The 18,830-nt window shown below is 40.5% G+C and overlaps 1 protein-coding gene across 7 annotated transcripts in view; it reads left to right on the top strand.

Moving 5' to 3' along the window:
* Positions 1-18,830, top strand: part of LIMCH1 (LIM and calponin homology domains 1) — a 174,504-nt gene that overhangs the window by 109,107 nt on the left and 46,567 nt on the right. For 6 of the 7 annotated variants that reach the window (XM_039550350.1, XM_039550353.1, XM_039550351.1 and 3 more), the window contains 7 exons: positions 4,405-4,600; positions 8,919-9,168; positions 9,828-10,100; positions 13,877-14,167; positions 15,418-15,672; positions 16,981-17,322; positions 18,003-18,329. In XM_039550350.1, coding sequence (XP_039406284.1) covers positions 4,405-4,600; positions 8,919-9,168; positions 9,828-10,100; positions 13,877-14,167; positions 15,418-15,672; positions 16,981-17,322; positions 18,003-18,329 — 1,934 coding nt within the window. Of the gene's footprint in view, positions 1-3,929; positions 4,116-4,404; positions 4,601-8,918; positions 9,169-9,827; positions 10,101-13,876; positions 14,168-15,417; positions 15,673-16,980; positions 17,323-18,002; positions 18,330-18,830 lie in introns of those variants that run through there. The other variant, XM_019287110.3, reaches the window with a different exon arrangement.

The following is an 18,830-nucleotide window of genomic DNA, read 5'->3' as shown; positions in this document are numbered from 1 at the left end:
TGTTTCTCATTCTACCAAACTGTGAAAACCCCTTTGGCAACCAGCTTGGTGGTGGTATCAGTGATGCAGCAAGTGATGTCAAACAGGGCTTTAGAATTGTCAGGTGGCTCTGTTATCTTAATTTCCATGTGTTTTGGTTTGAACTATTTTCATTTATGACACCAAGTTTCAGCTAGAAGAGATGAGACTCAAAAGTAAGGTGGCAGGACTCACAAGAGCATATTTTTTTCTTCTTTAAAACATTCAGTCTCATGGGCAGCTTTTTTTCTTTTATGTTGCAACACAAAGCCCCAAAGCAAAGGATCTAAATAAAGCTGAAGTGGAGGAGAAGGAGATTATGTTTCACCAAGGGCATAGTTACGATAAATCTGTTTTTGCCAAGTTCTGAATTCTGGCTGAAATCGTATTTGGTGGTTTGTGATGAGCTGATCTCTGTTGGAAAGGAAAAGCTGTGATTGCTGTAGGGTGGTTTGGGGACTTTTGGTTGAGCATTCCAGCATGCCCTGAACCTTGACATCAGACACTTAACCTCATGGTTAATGCTAATGGTTAGCGTTGATAACCAAACCTGCCTTTCTTTGGGATGGAACGGGGAAGGGGCAAGGAGCAGGCGTGGAAGGAGATGGCAGCACCATGTACTGGCACTGTGTGTGTTGCACATACTGTTCAAGAAAGGCTGTGCAGATACATTCTGCAGTCCACAAAGAGCTTCGTGTCTGCTATTCCGTCTCCACCTCAGGAAACATCCATGTCACCACAGGCAGTAGGGTCTGGGGGCCTTGGGAGACTCTCTGGACTTAATTCTCCTTGACCTCTGTGCTGCTCCAACTGTGCCAGCTGCAGCTCTTCATTCTGGGATCTCACAGGGCCAGCACTGCTGGAGAGGAAGAAATGCTTGTCTGACTGATAGCAGTTCCTACACCCTGGTGTGACCAGAGAACCTTAACTAGATGGGTAAAATTCCTGTTTGTGAGCCCAGTTCCTGTGAGCAAGTAGGTGAAAATGGAGAGGAAAAGAGAACATCCTGCTTCTCTGGAGAAGTTTATTTTAGTCTTCATTTTAATGACCTGTGCTTATCACTCGGGACTTTGGCACTCATGAGTTATATGACTGAGCCTAAGCAATAAAAAGATGAAGTTAGTACTTGAGTTGTTTAAGATGTGGGGAAGGAGCAGTTTGCACTCCAAAGAGTCTGGAAGGTGAAACAAACCCAAAACAAGGGAGGTATCACAGAAAAATTGCCAAAGTGCAGCTTGTCACAATGTTAATGCTGCATGGTATCATGATTTATTTTTTAATGTTTAATCTCACACCATGAGGCTCCTCTTTTTCCAGATGATATTTACCCATGAAACTAATCATCAGAGCATTTTGGAGGTCCTATCTTGAACCCTTTTGTGGGATGAAATAGGCTAGGGGCAAAAGGAAGTGTTCTCCAGGGAGCTGGTGGTCATGAAGGGCCTGGCTGGGCATTGCAGAGTGCTGCAAATTAAGGACAAAAGCGAGGCTGGTACTTGATTTGTTGGAAATATTGAAGCTGGGAGAAGACTAGAGGCCTCATAAAAGCTGAAAGCTATATATGTCTTTAATGCATAAACAGAGCACTTTGCAGTCCTGAAAAGTCTTACTTAGGATGATGCTGTTGTGAGGGCTGCTGGCGACTTCTTTTATCACCTCCCTACTCTTGCAGCCCTGTGGTATTTCCCTCTGGCAATTGTGGGCTCATATGTTACTGCATTTGAAGAGGATTTGGTTGTAAAATATAACATGTTAATCATGCTGTGCAATGCTCTGATGTTCTTTATAGCTGAACTTGAGTGATGAAAAGACACTTTATCACATTCTCTATTGGCATTTTTTCCACAGAATTTAATAACTAAATCGACCATAAATTCAGTCTGGTTTAGTTTTTCTATTGTAGATCCTCTCTATCCTCCTCTTTTAATAAGCAAATCAAAAGACAGCTCTGATGTAAGTTGTCTTGGGCTCATCTTTTTTGACTTCTCTTGCTGAAGGGGATATTAGTTTCTAATTTTATTCATACTACTCTGTTTTTAATTTCATTAACTATTTGAGTACTCATTCTTCTTTACTTTTAAACTAGAAATTCTCAGTGACAAAATATACATGGCTTTTTGATTATATGCAGTGGGTGGAACTTCCTGGACAAATGCATCTTGTATTTGGCAGTCACGCTTTAGCTGCTGCTCGGTGACATACTGTGTTTTTAATTAGATAATATGAGAGACTTATGTGCTGTTGTGTGTTATCGGTCCCACAGATAACCACATTCCCACTGATAGCATTTGGGAGATGACGTTTGTTCAAGGCAGGACAAGTACCCGTCTGTGTGATGGCATTGTGTTGCGAGAGTGTCTTTGCCAAGGGGAAGGCTGTAAAGAACATGTTTACAGAAGTCTGGGATCCTGTCCTGGTGCCTGCCTCCTAATTCCTAGTGAGCAGCATGCAAAATTAACATAAACAGGCCATTGAAAGTAGGTTCTGCAGAACTCATTAGTTCACAATTGGACTGTTTTCAAACTCCGGGAGATGGTGAATGCAGGATGGGGCTTTTTGCCCAGTTTAAGTCCCTGTAGCTGTTGAGCAGTTCTGTGTCATTCAAATACAGTAATTTAGGAAAATGGAAGTGTGCCTAAAGATTGAGAATAGCTGATTGGTATGAAAGGATGAGCGGATTTAGGGAATTTAGATTTTTAGATTTTTTTAAAGATTTTTGGATCGTGTCACAAACGGGATTTTGATAGGATTTGTAGATTTGTTCTTGGCTGTGTGTAATTAATGCAGATTTCAGGGAGACAGATTTTTGTTGTCTATTGTTTCTATCAGTATTTTAGCTCACTAAGCAGAACTGGGGAAGGAAATTACATTGGATTCATTACAACTTTTTTAGGTGCATTTTATCTGATTTTAGAAAATATTTTCACTTCTATTCACAGCGAGGTTACTTAATGGCATTATCACAGTTTAGCTTGGCCTTAGGTGACCCTTGCCGCTGCCCTTAATGTGGTATTTTGGCAGATTAGTAGTGAGTGGCACTAATAAGGCCCTCTTCCTGAAAAGTTTGCAGGGCGTTTGCTCTGATGTCTCAGTCCCACTTCAAGCCTCCCTCTTTTTCAGCAGGGGAATGTTGGGGTATTACTGTAGAGCTCTCCACTCTCCATCACTTTCCTGGCAAACACGCTTTTTTGTGGAGGTGGCCCACCATAGCATACTGTGATATTCCTGATTGATCTTCTCATTGGCAATACTAGTGACGGGTAAAACCTTAGCAGTCAGGGACAGTGGGAGCTCTGCTCAATATAGCCATTGTGCTTCAGCTGGTGGTAAGCAGGGGGTGCTTCTTAATTAGGAATTAATATTCAAATGCTTCTGGGAAAAAAAATCACATTCCAGCCTCTTTGGGTCACAAAATGTCAGTCTGATAATGGCACCCACATCTCTGACTTGACTTACTGTCGGGGGAGAAAAAACCAGATTTATCTCTGAACAAACTTAGTTATTTTTGTTTTTTCTCAGTCTGTGTGATTGTAATTAATGTTAAGACACTCTCTAAAACAAGGGATTTATTATAATGCAAGGGTGAGGATGGCTTCTATTGACCTTTCCCTCTGCTGGAGTTTCAGTGTTTTAGTATGTGCTGCTTGCACTGGAAAGAATTTATAATCACAGGGCTGTCAAAGACAACCATTGTTCTCCCTGCTCTGAACATGTGGGTCAGCTACAAGTGCTTTCATATCCCCCAGAGCCAAGAGCTGGCAAAGAGTAAAGAGCACAACTGAATTCTTCTGAGGCATCGGGAAAAGCATTTTGCATATTTTTCATTGCTGATTGCTTGAGAAAGACATCCCTCTTTCATAACAAGAATTTCTCTTCAAGGTAGACGGAGGCTGGGGCACACTGCTTTATTATTTTGCTGAGCTGAAGCAGCAACAACAAATGCTGTCTGCTGGGGTCCTGGCCAGATACAATAGATGGGCAAGGAGAGTGGGGGGATCTTTTGGAAAGCAGCAAACTTAAACCTGATGCAGGCACAATGTTAAAATTATAGTGCCTTTGGCTGTGCTATGGACTGTGGACGAAAAGTCAAGTTTCAGGTTACTTTCACTTTTGATCAGTTTATTAACTGGTCTATTGGAACTTTTTCTCAGTTCATTGTGCTAATCTAATGAGAGTGGTTTCTTCTTAAACAGCATAAAATTTTGGTTTATTGCAATCTTGCACTTTGTTTTGAAGGGAAGAAGGGGCAAAAACTGAGGAAACCTTTTTTTTGGGGAGGAGATTTTTAGTATTTGGGAAGATGCTTTGCTCTCTGATGTGCAGTGCATCTCACGGGTATGTCAGTGCCTTCTTTATAAAAGTGGTTCCTGCTGTATTTCCATGTAGGAAACAGAGGATATTGATAGCCCCAAACGCAGCATTCGTGACAGTGGCTATATAGACTGCTGGGACTCCGAGCGCAGCGATTCCCTCTCCCCGCCTCGCCACGGCAGAGATGATTCCTTTGACAGTCTGGACTCCTTTGGCTCCCGCTCGCAGCAGACACCGTCTCCAGATGTAGTGCTCAGAGGGAGCAGTGATGGTAAGTACCAGTCACAGTGCGGCACATGCATAACATTGTGACATAGAAGTAATGGTTCTGTAATAACTGTGCCATTCAGGAGCTGGACACAGCCTCTGAATAGGGCTAATCCGGTGGGAGAACTCTGTGAATGCTGATCTGTGCTCCCGAGGTGTAGATGACTTTGCCAACAGCTTACCTGAAGTTTGCCTCAAGATAGTGTAGCGTTGGGAAATGAGTTACATCACTGCAGTGTAATTTTATGATGGGAAGTGTGCTTTTCTGGGTTTTGGTGTAAGAGGATGTTTTGCAGACTCATTTTAACTTATAAACTAAGCTGAAGCAAGAAATAAAATTGCAGGAACAGAGCGTAGTGAATTGTAGTGAATAAAATGTTTGCTTAATTAAATGCAGGGCAGATAAATGACATAGAAATATCTTGAGAATGTCTGATACTTGACAGAGTTTTGAAGTCTGATGTACAGCACTTTACCAAATGTCATATTTGTTTTTATGGCATTTAGAAAACTGGGTATATTAGTATTTTCCAGCATCAGAGCTTTGTACACATTTGTGAGAGGACATGCAGCTCTAGGCATACAGAAGGGATGCTGCTTCTCTGCATTTCTTTCTGATTTCAAGAGGTTTTCAGAGGTTTGTAAACACAGCATGATGGATGAAGAAGGATTTGCTAGGGATAGGTGTGGAGCATGCACTTAGGTTACCTGTCATGAGCAGGATTCTGGTTTAGGACAGAAGGTTGTATGATTGAGGCTCTCTGCACGGTTACATTCCTGATGAACAGATGAGTAAGTCAAACTTCATCATCAGATGAAGTTATGTTGCACACATGAATCACTTCTCCTTGGTAAAGTTGTTTATTTAATTTAAAAAGGAAAGGCAGGAAGACTTTTTGGTAGGAACCAGATGTTCATACTGCTTTTGGCAGTGTGAAAGAAACTGGTGCTAATCATAACCGGACACATGAGAGATTTCCTGAGTTGATGGGGAGCTCCTTAGAACTGGAAAGCTGGCAGGGAGAGCTGGTATCACAGCAGAATTATGAAAGAGCTCTGGGAAAATCAGAGCTAAGATCTGCTCTGCTGCTCTGAATGGCCTGTGGTGTTTGGGCTGTTGCTGGTTGACCATCCAGAAACAGCTACTGGGGCTGATTCCCTGAAACAGCCTCATGACCCCTCAGATGCTGAGCAGAGCACAGGCTCCACATTATAAAATGTTTTTCTGCCTTCTCAAATGAGACAAGCATGGTGTTGGCAAATAGGAGCACCTCACATGTCCTAATGTAAAAGTGTTGCTCTGTCCTGAGTGCTCAAGGGATGTCCAGTGTCCCTGCTTACCTGGAACTGGTAGGCAGCCAGTTGCATATGTCCTGTAGCTGCTTCCTGTCAACTTCTGCTGTATTATCAGATTTTAGAAAGCTTTTGTGATTCTTTGCCACAGATTGTTTGCTAAGACATACTATCTTGTCGCATTCCTGAGTCTGTAACAGATACAAAATAAGATGAAAGCACACAAAGCTTGTTCTTAAAAATTAGTCTTCCACCAGGGTGCGTGCAAATGCTGTGTGCACATGTATGACTTGTCCAGCCAACACTTTCTAGTGTGTCCTTTTTTCCCTGCTTACTATTGCCATAACTTCCCAGCTGTCTCTTCCAACAGTTGCAGGTGAGGTGTAACTTGGCTGACCTCTTTTATGTTGAACCTCTTCCTGTGGTCCCAGCAGGCCAGTGTTTCACTCAGCTGTGAGTAGTTTTTGATAGAAATAGTATATATTGGACTCGATGATCTTAGAGGTCTTTTCCAATCTAAACAAATCTATGATTCTATATGCAAAGTTGGATGGAGGAAAACATTTTGCATTCATTACTTCTTTCTCCATTCAAATAGGAGCTTTGCAAACCAAATAATATTACTGTGAACTAAAACTATGATGCCTTCCACTCCTAGGAGGAAAAAAAAATGAATGGACGCTATTTAAGTGATCCTAAGGTGATTAGTTTAGGTGGAAGCAGTAAGTAATACTACCTTCACAAATGCTGTCTATGATTAGTCTTACTGTTGAGGAACTGCTCTGGTGTCCCATGTAGAGCCTGTCCCTTAGCAAAAATCAAACAAAACCAATGATAGAGTCGAACAGTTATTTAAAACACAGTAGAATTGCAGACTGAGCTGCCTTTAGAGTTGCCAGTGAATAAAATCCTCTGCTTGGCCAGCAGCTGGGCATAGATCCTTTTAAGAAGGATCTGTGGATGTCTGTAGTGTATAATTGCTTGTTACTAGTTGTGGAAACTGTCTGCTGCTGCTTCTACTTGGAAATGCAGAACAACAAACTTAAGGTTATAAATGTAGAGCACAGCTGCATCTTCCATTTGGTACTTTGGCTTCAAGTGCTTCTTTTTCAAATTTGAGCTGAAAATAATTTCACGAGTAAAATCTGAATAATTAAAGAAGCTGTTTTCCTTTGAAGTACTCAGCTTGAGGATGCTGGTAGGCACATCAGTAATGAGGGAGAGGAATGTGTTCCAATTCCTCTGCTGCTGTGGTTATCTATTCCAGCATTTCTCTCTGCCAGTTCAAGACTGGTTTTCATGTGTTACAAAAATAGAGCAAACTCAAAAGCAAACAGAATAGCAATTAACAGTAAGGGATCTTTTTCTTATCTTTTAGTTACTCTGTGCCCTTCCCTGTCTAATGACACTACAGTTCTTCAAACCCCAGCTATCCTCAGACACCTGTGATTCTGTGATCATATATCCACTTTTTGTTTAGACATAGACTCAGAGTACCAATTGTGATGCTAGTTGTCACAAGGTCTTAACAAAAACTGTCCAAGCAAAAGACTTCTGACAAAAAAGTGAATTGTGATTTTTGTCTAACATTGATTTCCATTGTGTCATGTCTTTTCTTACTGGTCCTTTTCACTCTTCTTCGTCTCTCTCCAAGCAAATCATGAATAACTCAATCTACTGCAAAAGCTCTTTGCAAATAACATTCCTAGCATATTTAGACCGCTTTTTCTTCCCCCACTTTGAATTATACACAAGCTACTTGTGATTTTTATGACTTCATTGTTTTCAGTTGTTCAGGACGTAGCACAGTGAATTAGCTATTAATTTACTAGTGTGTTGAATTGACACAACTCGGGTGGCTTCCCTTCACCCCAAAAAGGGGAACAGCTAATTGCATATGCAAATGATGCAAAGGGGCCAAGGACCAGAGACATTCAACTGTCCTAAGCTGGAAGAACACACAAATGTTGATGGGACAAATGACTGAACACACTCCATTTCACTCTTCAAACCAGGGCCCATGATGAGGTTACACTGCTGGGAGAAGACTGTTTGCAGAACTTCTTCGTGAAATTATTTTAAAAGCCTCATGATGGTGCAGGGAATCTAGTGAATGTCTATGAAGTGGCTTCCAAAATGGCTATGAGAGCAGTTCCACACTGCAAGTGCTCTTTAGGGTGTTTGTCCTACAATTTGGGAGTTTCAAGTCAGAAACTTGCCTAAGTTTCAGTGTTTTAAATGGGTTGTAAATACTAGGAAGCTTAGTTCATTTGAATGAAATCAAGTAATCACCCAGCTCTGTTAACCTCTTATCTTATTCTCTCCAACTCTCAATTTTTCTCTCCCACTTTATTTCTTCATTGTACTGATCTAGCCTCTAAATCCTGAGATCACTGCCCTCTCTCCTTGCACCTTTCCACCAGGGGATCAAGTCTCTGTTTATTTTGCAGTGTGCTAGACTGATTGACTAGGTAACCAATGAGACTGGAGAGAGACCATCGAGCTTTCTGGTTCATAGCAGCTGATGCTGTTCTCAGGTCTTGACTGATGCTGTCTATGTTCAAATTGCCATGTTAATGTGTGTGTGGAAACATCCACATATTCCTGCTATTCTGTAGCTGTACAAAACAGAGCCCTTTTTTGCTTTTGCTTGAGCTAGGCACATACAAGTCTAGGTTCAAGAGTGTGAATCACATCAGGCATGCCCTTATGTGCAACTAGGGGTTATCTGGGCTTTAGGCAGGTAAAATTCTATCCTATGTGATTGACAAGTCTGGCTTGGTTTGAACCTAAGGTTTTTTGATGTGACCTGTGGCTGAAGATGAGTTTTTCAGTGCATGATGGAAAAAAGTTTACTGTCTGTGTAGACGTTATGGCTACTACCTTCAGTGACTGATTCTAAAATACAAATGCAGGTAGAAGTGGCTAAATTTAATTTTTTGGTGGTGTCTTCTCTGATTTATAGTTCTAAGAAATGTAACTGGATGAAAGTGAAAATAAAAAGGATTTTTTTTCTCCTTCCTCACTAGGGAGAGGAAGTGACTCAGAAACTGACCTGCCACACAGAAAGATGCCAGATGTGAAAAAAGATGATATGTTGGCGAGGCGGACCTCACACGGTGAACCTAAATCAGCTGTGCCTTTTAACCAGTACCTCCCAAACAAGAGTAATCAGACTTTCTATGTACCTGCTCCGCTTCGGAAAAAGAAAGCTGAACAAGAGGAGTACCGAAAGAGCTGGAGCACAGCGACTTCACCACTAGGAGACAGACCTTTCAGGTAAGACTGGCCTGTCCACCTACTCCTTTCCTCAGTGATGATACTTTAACACTTGCCCAATTTTCGTTCTTTTCACAAAGTATATGATACTGTAATGAATCTCTGGCTGGTATGGTACTGACAAGTAGTTTTTAGCAATTGGTGAAGCTAGTAGAAAAGCAACAAGTGGAAAATCATTGTCGTGATGTCATTATTTTCCATACAATGCAATGTATAGCTTGTGTTTGACAAGGTGTTGGTTAATATAAGTAACATGGATGTTGACTCAAACCCCAAGGCTGGAAAAAACTGTTCTGGACAATCTGTTTCAGTTCTCAAGACAATTATGGACAAATGATACTTGAAAGTAATGTTTGATATATTCAATCAAAATAGATAATATTTTTGCTGTGTTTTTTGTAAAATCAATTTGTTTGTATGTTGTATTTTATACACCAGTATGGTTTGTATAGCTGTGACTCTGTGTTTCTGTATGTTGGTTTTGTCAACTAATACTTCACTTTTGATTTGGACTAAGAACTTCCACTAAAGAGCATAATTAACTTTCCTGATTATTCATCAGAATTCATCCTTTGGCACCATGATGTCAGCAAAATGTGCTTGTAAGTGTGTATGTTTTAGGCACAGCCTACATTAAACTGCCTTGTATAATTCAATAGCAAACCCCACCCTGAAACCATAGAAGAAGAACTGAATGAAGCGTCAGGACTGTGTGAAAAGGAGAAAGTGGCCTCCATGGCTCCTGAAGCAAGCTCCCTTAAAAATCAATTAGGTTTGAATCAAAGTGAAAAAAACTCCATAGACCAGTCTCCTTCACGTAGTGCAAAAGAAACGTCGGCACCCAAGGGGAAAGATGAAGAAGAGATCAGAAAGTTAAGAAGACTGGAACAAGCTGGTATTAAGGTCATGTCAGCAGCCCAGCGCTATGGCAGGTTAGCCCAATGGTGTGGGAAATCGTGCACGCTTCACAATTTTAGGATTGGCTGAAGTGTGGGCTTCCTTGATGCGCTGTGATTTCACATCTCCTAACAAAAATCCAGTCTGCTAAGCACTCACAATTGCTAGTGAAGGTCTTGGTCTGAAAAAGCTTGTGATGTGGCAGCTGTGGTTTGCAGAGTTGTGTGATGCTAACTGCAATTGTGTTGAGAAATTGTATTGTCTTACAGCATAATGTAAACAGGCTCCAGGAAAACTACTACACAGACTGTTTGTCGCCTTCCACTTAATGCTTTCTTGTATTAAATTCTTTTTTTTAATTAAAATTAAAATATAGAAAAATCTACATTAAAAATGCGTAGACTAGGTAAAAGTTTCAGGAATTTCCATTACTTGTTGCTGGTGGGATGGTTTAGTTTACTGAACCACACTTTTAGGTGGTTGATATTTTTAGCCATGTTAATAAATGATACATTTATTTTTATTGGCAGGAACTATAAAAGCACAGTGCTTGTTAACACATGTACCAGTTAAAGTATGGAGGCATAGTTCAGCAGACATAATTTGACCGACTTTAGAATGGAATATAGGTAGTTATTTGCTTATTACCTGTGTTATTTATTTTGGGATGTTGTTCAATTTGGATATTAAAGGAAGGATGTGTGAACAAATGTGTGGTTCTTTCTTTGAACAATCTGTTGTCCTGACAGGGCTTATGGAGAAGGGAAGAGAAATAACAAGTAATTTTTCTTCCTTGCTCTCAGTGGAAGCAACTTGTGGAATTTGGCAGCTGGACGAAGGAGTAGATTATAGTTTTCTGTCCCAGCTAAGGGTCAAAGAGCAGAAGTTTGTAACCCAAGCTTCACTGTAGTGAAGTAGGAGCCTGCTTCTGGGGATTGTAGGAAGACACAGCAGAAAAGGCATTGGGGGAGGAAGTCTGTAAGGAAAATTCTTTGTATGTGGAAGTGGAAGAATAGTGGGTGAGGAGAAGGGAAGAATTCAGTAGTTGCACTTTAGGATACAGGGGAGTGTTTAATCATATTTCTTAATGCCTTGTTATTCTTCTCTGTTTTTTGAACATCTCCGTTTTATCTCTCTTCTTGGTATCAAGTTCAATTTTCCATGCACTAATGGCACTCAGCAATTCTCAGTCCCTCTTGTTTCTGTATTCTAATTTTTTTTTCTTTCACCCCTCTTATTCTCTCATCTTACTCTGATACCAGCCTCTCTTTTTTTTTCACCTGAGGTTGTCAGTTGTATTTTAGTTTCTTTGAGTTGTTTACAGGCTGTTTCCTCTCAACTTATTGACCTCTGGAGATCACCCACTGTGACTTTTGAGTTCTGCAAGGCATCTAATTGTTCCTAAACCTTTAACTCAGTAGGGGACCTTTCTGAGTCCTGAACAGGAAGGATTTGAACTTGTATGCAAATGTATTTTTTGCTTGGAGTCTAAGTGCTTATCTCCATTGCTGTAGCATGTTCTAGGAACCTTCAGTTCCTAATCTTCAGTTAGCTGAATTAGATGCTATATAAATGCATGCCAAAAAGCAATTCCCCTTTCCAAAAGAGTGTATTGTCTGTCTTGCATGTTGTGTTATTGATATGTGATCCTCCTTGCTTGCTTTTTGCCTGCATATCTGTCTCTTATTTACTGTATTGTATATGAAAGGTAAGGGTCACATTCATGGAGACACCCTAAAAAGAGGATAATTGTGTTGAAAGAGTTGATGGAGAGGAGAATTTAAGATAGAAATGGGAGCAAGCGTTTATTATATGTTTGTTGCAAAAGGAATATGGATTCTTTCCTTGACAGAGCATAGTCATCCAAAACCCCTTCCATTGTCCTGAAATGCAATATAAGGGTCCACAAGCCTGTATGAGACCTTGCTTCAGAGCGTTCAAATGCTTGCAGTCACTTTGGAAGCACTTACTGTACCAGCATAGACCCATTTACTGTTTCTGCAACAGCTGGGGCTGGGTGTGCAAGACAAATTTGCAGCTAAATCTACTAGTTAGAGTCTTTGCTATCTATACCATGGTAAACTGGCCTAAAAAACCACTTTTGAGACCATCATAAACTGTTTCAGGAGAACCCAAAATGTCAGCTAATGTAAATGAATGGAAAATATTCTCAACCTAGAAGCTGATTACTGAAGTCCAGTTACATACTAAAAGCTGTAAATTTCTCATTGCAATGACTCACAGTTGTACTTTTGTGTACTATAACTCAATATTTCTTTGTTGCCAAAAACACTGCTCTCAGAAATGCTGCATTTGAGGCTCTCAAGCTTCAATAGCATTGGTGGACATGAGACTGAAAAATCCAGTAGTTTTCACTGAATAATCACTTGGTGAGCCAGCTGTTTCTGAAGCTGTTGTGAACACAAATGTTCATGAGGAAGAGGGACAGCAGTTCCCATTTGGAGTGCTATTGGCCAGTGTTGTTCTGTTGCCTTAAATGAAATCTTGATCCTTCAGAGAGATCTAAGGAAAAAGTTGATTTTAGCTAATTTGAGACCATACTCTCCACATCACTAACAGGGGATCCTGTGTTTTGCAGCATAAGAAGGCAAAGGCAGACAGTTTCGTTAGTCTTTTGAGCCTGAGAAAGGCTGGTCTGTCAGGGATGGTTTATGGCTTCCCCATAAGTTTCTCCAGAAACTTTGTGGAGCAGTACTTTGAAAGGGCAGCTGAGAACTTAAAATAAGTGGTGTCTTTCAGGGATTTAAAATGTTTTAAATGCTTTTAAAAAGCAGCTTATTATAGGACTCCTTATATTTAGAATAGTAGAGAAACTCGGAGAAACCCCTGAGCTATTCAGATTTCCTTTCTTAGTGGCAGTCTGTTTAATCCTTTGTGATCCCCTCTATTTCGCTTTGTATAACAAGGTGTGCTACATGAAAGAGCAAATGCCTACAAAAGTACTGCATGGAACAGTCCTTGCTGCCCAACTTCCTAAAATATCAATGCATACAATTAGATTTTTAAATGGGAGAGTTGCCTCGCTCCTGCCATCTGTCTTTTCAGTTTGCCTAAGAGTATTGACCCTTACAAGTTAAAAGCAGCTTAATCTTTATGGGTACCAGCTGTCAAGTGTCTTTATTGTCGTAATCTTCAGTAAGAGCAAGGCTGTGTTGATAGCAGTTGTGTTTCTGATGAGGGCAGGTGGCAATGTTTTCCAGCATGCCAGTATCACTGGTGTACTGGTGCTATCATCGTAGCTACTCTATGTCAGCACTGGCATAGAGAGCTTACTCTGTGGGAAAGGAAAGGTTAATTAGGAAAGGAATCAATCATAGATGCATGTGAGAAGAAAGAAGTTAAGAACAGTAGGGTAGACGGCCTCAGTGATTACTCAGATGGCGTTGTTTTGAATAGAGCTATTAAGAAAAATGCCAAATATCTGATATTTCAGGACTCAGCAACATTTGCCAGGGATTAGGTATTTGCATCACATTTCTTCCTTTGTTTGAAGTGTTCAAGAAGTACTATATTCACTGCATCTCGTGTGCTGAAATCTTTTCTTGCTGGTTCTTCCAGCTATAGCTAAAATAAGTAAAGGTCCAACATGCTGATTTTTTTATGTAAAGTCCTTGTGGATTTGCTACTTGTATATGATAAGTTTTATTTCTAGCGAGGCTTTGTGCAATCTAACAGCAACTCGGAGCATTTTTGATTAACTGTGCTTGTTTTTTGACCTGGAGATGAGTGCTGCACTGCCCTCTCCTCCCCTGGTGCATCAAGAGCTTTATTTAATTTTGCTCTGTGTCAGTAAAACGCCGGTACATGAAGACAACAGAAGAACCCCAGACATCATCCTTCGCAAGGACAATCCCTTCATGACACATTATCAAGGAAAAGATTCTGGTTCAGAAGATGAAGCAGCCAGCAGAGTTCCTGACTTAGAAAAGGATGACTTTGCCACCCGGAGAGCCAGAATGAATCAACCCAAACATATAGTTCCATTTAACTCCTTTTTAGTTGGACCCTATACAAGTAAAGAGAAGGGTAAACTGGAAGATGTTAAAAAGCCATTGCAGATGGAAAAAAAGGAACATGCAAGGTGTGCATTCGTGATCTTATTCTTTCAATTATAATGCTTAATTTCACCATGGCATATTGCTGTATAGGCCTAAAGCTATCTTGGCTACAAAAAAAACTTACAGGTTAAAGTACATGCAAATGTTTTATCATAAAGTGAACCAAACTAATTTTTTGTTAAGAGTATGAGGAGAGGTTTTAATTGGCTATGGGTGTAAATAAGATAAAGGCAGGACACTTTCGTTATCTAAGCTCATGAGACAGCTCATGAGCATGAGTAATGGAGAATAAACTTAGAAAATATGTTTTGCATCTCAGCCATTTTTCTGATCACTTTCAGTGCACGTTTTTGGGTGCATTTCTTTCATCTCATGCTCTTTTAATACCGTGCATAAAACACAGACCAGATGAGTCTTTAGTTAAGGCACTGCTTATATATGCCTGCTGTGCTGCACTGAATTATGTTGCACGTGGTCCTAATATGCCTTACGCAGCATTGCTTTGGGAAATGGATCATGGGTTACAAGGCTTCAGCCTAGAAAATCTCCTCTTTCTTCAGTTCAGTGATACAGACCTTTAAGAAGCTGCTGAACCTGCTAGGTAGAGATCTTTTTCAGGAAACAAATATTTTTGTTTTACTTGGGCAAACGGATGTGATTCTAGATAAAACCACTGTATACACATTACAGGGAACCTTGACTGTAACAAATTACATGTTCAGAAAAATTCTTTTAATATTTAGGAGCTCTTTTCAATAATATCAAATGTGTCATTCTGTTGCTGGTAATTTGATTATGTTAACATTTTCTAATGACTACTTTGGCAGGACATCTGAGGAGCACCTAACCACATTTTAATAGTCCAATGCTATTGGCATGACTCTTAAGATCAAAGAAATTCTGTAGTATGTTTGAGAGCAAACTTGAATTCACTGTGTGATTAATATGCAAATGAGATATTTGTGACTATTTAAGAGAAATCTTATTGCAGAAATGCTTAATACAGTAATAGCATAAAGATTTTTCTTACTTGAGCTGGGAATAGAAGCTCATGTGAAGAAGTGGTCTCAGTAGTGCCTGAGGAGGGTAGCATATCTGAGAGGTTTGAACTTCAAATGATTCATTCCATGTTTACTTCCTAAAATTAATGTGAAACTAATATTATAAAATCAGTTTTATCTTCTTGAGCTCTGAACCTCTTCTTTTGACACTGATTTATAATTGCTTCCCCAAAATATCTTTCCTTGCTGAACTTGAATGTGCATTAAATTAGAAGAAGACGGGTGCACATGACATCAGTAAGGCAAATAGTTACAAGCAAAGAGAACCCACTTCTGCAAAATGAGAAGACTGAGTCAGAGGAGGAACAACAGGTGAAAGAGCCTGATAATGAGAGAGATGATTTGGCGAAACAGAAATCTCAAAGCATCCTTCCTCAGCTACAAGATGATGTGATTTTTGTCAATGCCTCTATAACAAAAGCAGATCTGGAGACCTGGAAAAGACTGAAACTTTCAGGGGAGCCCAGGTATGGTTTCTGCTTGTGGGCAGGATTGGCACCCTGGGAAGCATGTTTAGCTTGCCACAATCTGCTTGTGTGCTTGTGATTTTAAACTTGAAGAATGCCTTGTTGACAACCAGTCCTTACCTATTTCAGTTTTCAGGAGGAATCCAGAAATCTCTACAGAGATGCTGTCTATCATGAAATGAAAGTGTGTCCATCATTTAGAGCACTATAGTAGTTTCACGGTCACTTTTCTTGTGGACGCTCTTGATACAATATCAGAAAGGTCCCTCTTGTCTTGTGGCTGAATTTGCTTTGAAGCTGCTTGAAGCTGAACAGCGCAGAGTTCCAAGTGGTACTGCTAATACAGTAGCAACTACGCTGCTCCTTACCAAGCTGTCTTCAGGACTTGGGGTGTTTTATACCTTGGGAGTATTACCTGAGGATCAGCATCTTTGCATTAATGTCTCTATACTATTTTGAGACCTGAGCTGATACATCAGCATAGCAGTGTATTCCAGTGCTGTGTAAATACACCAGCACTGTTTCTCACTGCAGCAGGGCTTTCAGGAGCCTCATGGTATAGTGTTTGTATGCTCTTGTTGTTAACAAAACCTCTACAAAGGGATCCAGTATAAAGCAGTTATTCTAATCTGTTTCCCTATGGAGATGGACTATAACATAGGCAGGTGATTTGTGGCTCCAGTAGGAAAGGATAACAACTCCTAGCCTTCCTGTTTAGGTGCATGCCGTTTTGCAATTAAAGATGGCTGTCTGTTCTGGCATTCTTCTAACAATGTGGTTATTGTATGTAATTCTAGCTCTAATAAATCAAAACTCAATCATTCTTTCATCCTAAAGATATTAGTAGTCTCTCCATTACTTTTGAGGTGACTTATTAAAATCAGGATTCATTCTGCTTGGTTTTGGGTATGTGAATTGCCCTTGCTAGTGCTCCCATGCCACTGTAACTCCCTCATGCCAAAGTGAGTTCTAGTTCCATACAGTTACATATAGTGCGTGGCCTGGGTTTATGTGAGCAGATAAGGAAACTGTGGCTTTGTTAGGGTGAACAACTGAATTTGGAACAGGCCATATGCTACATTCCTTGACCTCAGGAAGTGCTTCCAAGGATGTGCTCCAGACTTTTCCCCACAGATCTGCAGTATGTTTGGATTTTATATGTCATTGGGGACTCAGTATGCCACAGCTGTTTATACCTATGTCCTTGACTTTTAAAATAAAACCCCTTCAAAACCTTAGGAGCATTTAATTTGTTTTATTCTGAGGGTCTCATGTTGGGGACATTCTTTTATTCCTCATTATGACCAGTGAAGAAGATTTCAAGTGTTCCAGCAACACTCTGCCACCAACTGATACCATGGTAAAAGCAGCAGCCCAGGATGATTTTGCTGTCCGCAAAACCAGAGCAAACAAAAAGGCTGGTAGCCCCAAGCAGAAGTTTGTGCATTTTGGGCCAGTAACTGAGATTGATCAACAGAAATGGGACAAGCTCGTTATTGGCAGAGCTTCATCCAAGAGCAGAACAGAAGAGGAAAGCAAGAAAGACAGTGTGGAGAGTCAGTCTGGTGTTGAAAGCTCTCCTCCAACCACTGTTGTCAGTCTTGGGTTTGCTGAACACAGCGAAGTATCTGAGCCAGAAAATGAGTCCAGGTATTTGGTGTGGCTTAGGAAGTGCTACTAAGCTGTAAATGAGACCTGTTCTTGCCTGATGCTGACCTGCATGGGAGTGCACTGCAGCATAAACCTAAGAGCTGTTTATGCGCACAGCCTTGTTCAGAAGACATCTGATGTCTTCACAGTATCTTAACATGTTTAGGATTGCGCAAAACGCTGCACACAGGCCTTCTGAGCACTTGCTCAAAATTTCTGATGGGCAGTGAAGTCAGTGGTATCTCAGAGGGTGAGCTCTCATTCATGATCTTTCTGCTGCTTGAATTCCAGCAGCTTCGCTCTGCCTGCTTTCAGCACATTAGGAATTTGTCATTCAGCTTGCTGGCCTTACTGATCTTCAAAAAATGTTTTCAAACCTAATGGATTTACCTTCTTTTTGAAGATGGTGTACTGCTGCTCTGTGTTTCTGGCATTTGTCTGGAGAAGAATTATCTGGGTCGTTAACACATTAACAGTTCTTTCTTTGGCATTTCTTTAATCACTTAGTCTGTGGCTGCAGTAAGAATATGTAATGAATACTTCTAGCAAGCAATTCATTCAGCTACGTTTGTGTGTTTATAAAACATTGGTAAACTGAGTTAGACAACTCCTTTTCTTGCCTTTCATTTGACCTGAGAATGTTTTGTCTGTCTCATCCGTCCTCTCATTCTCATCACTAGTGAGGGTGGAGTCAAGTCAGGTACAGATGACTCTTGCAAGAGAATTCCATCACCTGTACCGGCTTCTGATGTCATCTCTGAGAAACAAACCCCATGGAGTTTGGGCAATCAGCAAGAAAGCACCAAGGAAGAATGTGACAGGAATGTACCAGATATTGAAAGAGATGATATGTTGGTTAGAAGAATGGGAACTTTCCCGAGGCGTACCGCTAGCTCCATTCCCACACATTGTCCTCCCCTGTCAGTACCTCCTCATCTGCTGCAGCAGCAGCAAGAGGAGGCTGTAGCTCATGAGAAGGATTTGAAGACTCTGCAGGAAGGAGAAAGGTCAGAGAACAGAAGCAGATCCCTCTGAGCCTGGTTTGTGTGTGGTGTTAGCTTGGATCAGTCAGCAATGTTGTCCCATTCTTCACATGGGCTTTAAAGATGTGTTTTACTCATTCATCATGGCATGTGTTCTGTTTTGTAAAATTACTTACAAGAATGTATCCTATGAACATGAAACAGCCTGTTTTCTTTCATAATATTTAAGTGCTTCAGTTGTTAATTACTGTTCAGCATGAAAATAGTCTTTCATCTTTTGGGGGTATTTCTTTTGCAAACCATGGTGCTTTGTCTAGATTTTTATGCCAGCTTCCAAGTGAATAATTTGTCGTGTAGATTTGTATGCAATTCCCAACTTCTAACGAATCACCTACATAAGTGTGGGGTTCAACAGATTTTCCTCTTACTCCCCGTGCTGTGGCTAAAGATGCCTAGTTTGCCTAGTTGTCCATCACTCTGAACTTTGTTTTGAGTAACATTGCCTGAGCAGCCACTTGCTATACA

Source organism: Corvus cornix, chromosome 4 (genome assembly GCF_000738735.6).
Source record: "Corvus cornix cornix isolate S_Up_H32 chromosome 4, ASM73873v5, whole genome shotgun sequence".
NCBI lineage: Eukaryota > Metazoa > Chordata > Aves > Passeriformes > Corvidae > Corvus > Corvus cornix.
The sequence above is the reverse complement of the archived record's forward strand: the minus strand, read 5'-3'. Positions and strand labels throughout refer to the sequence as shown.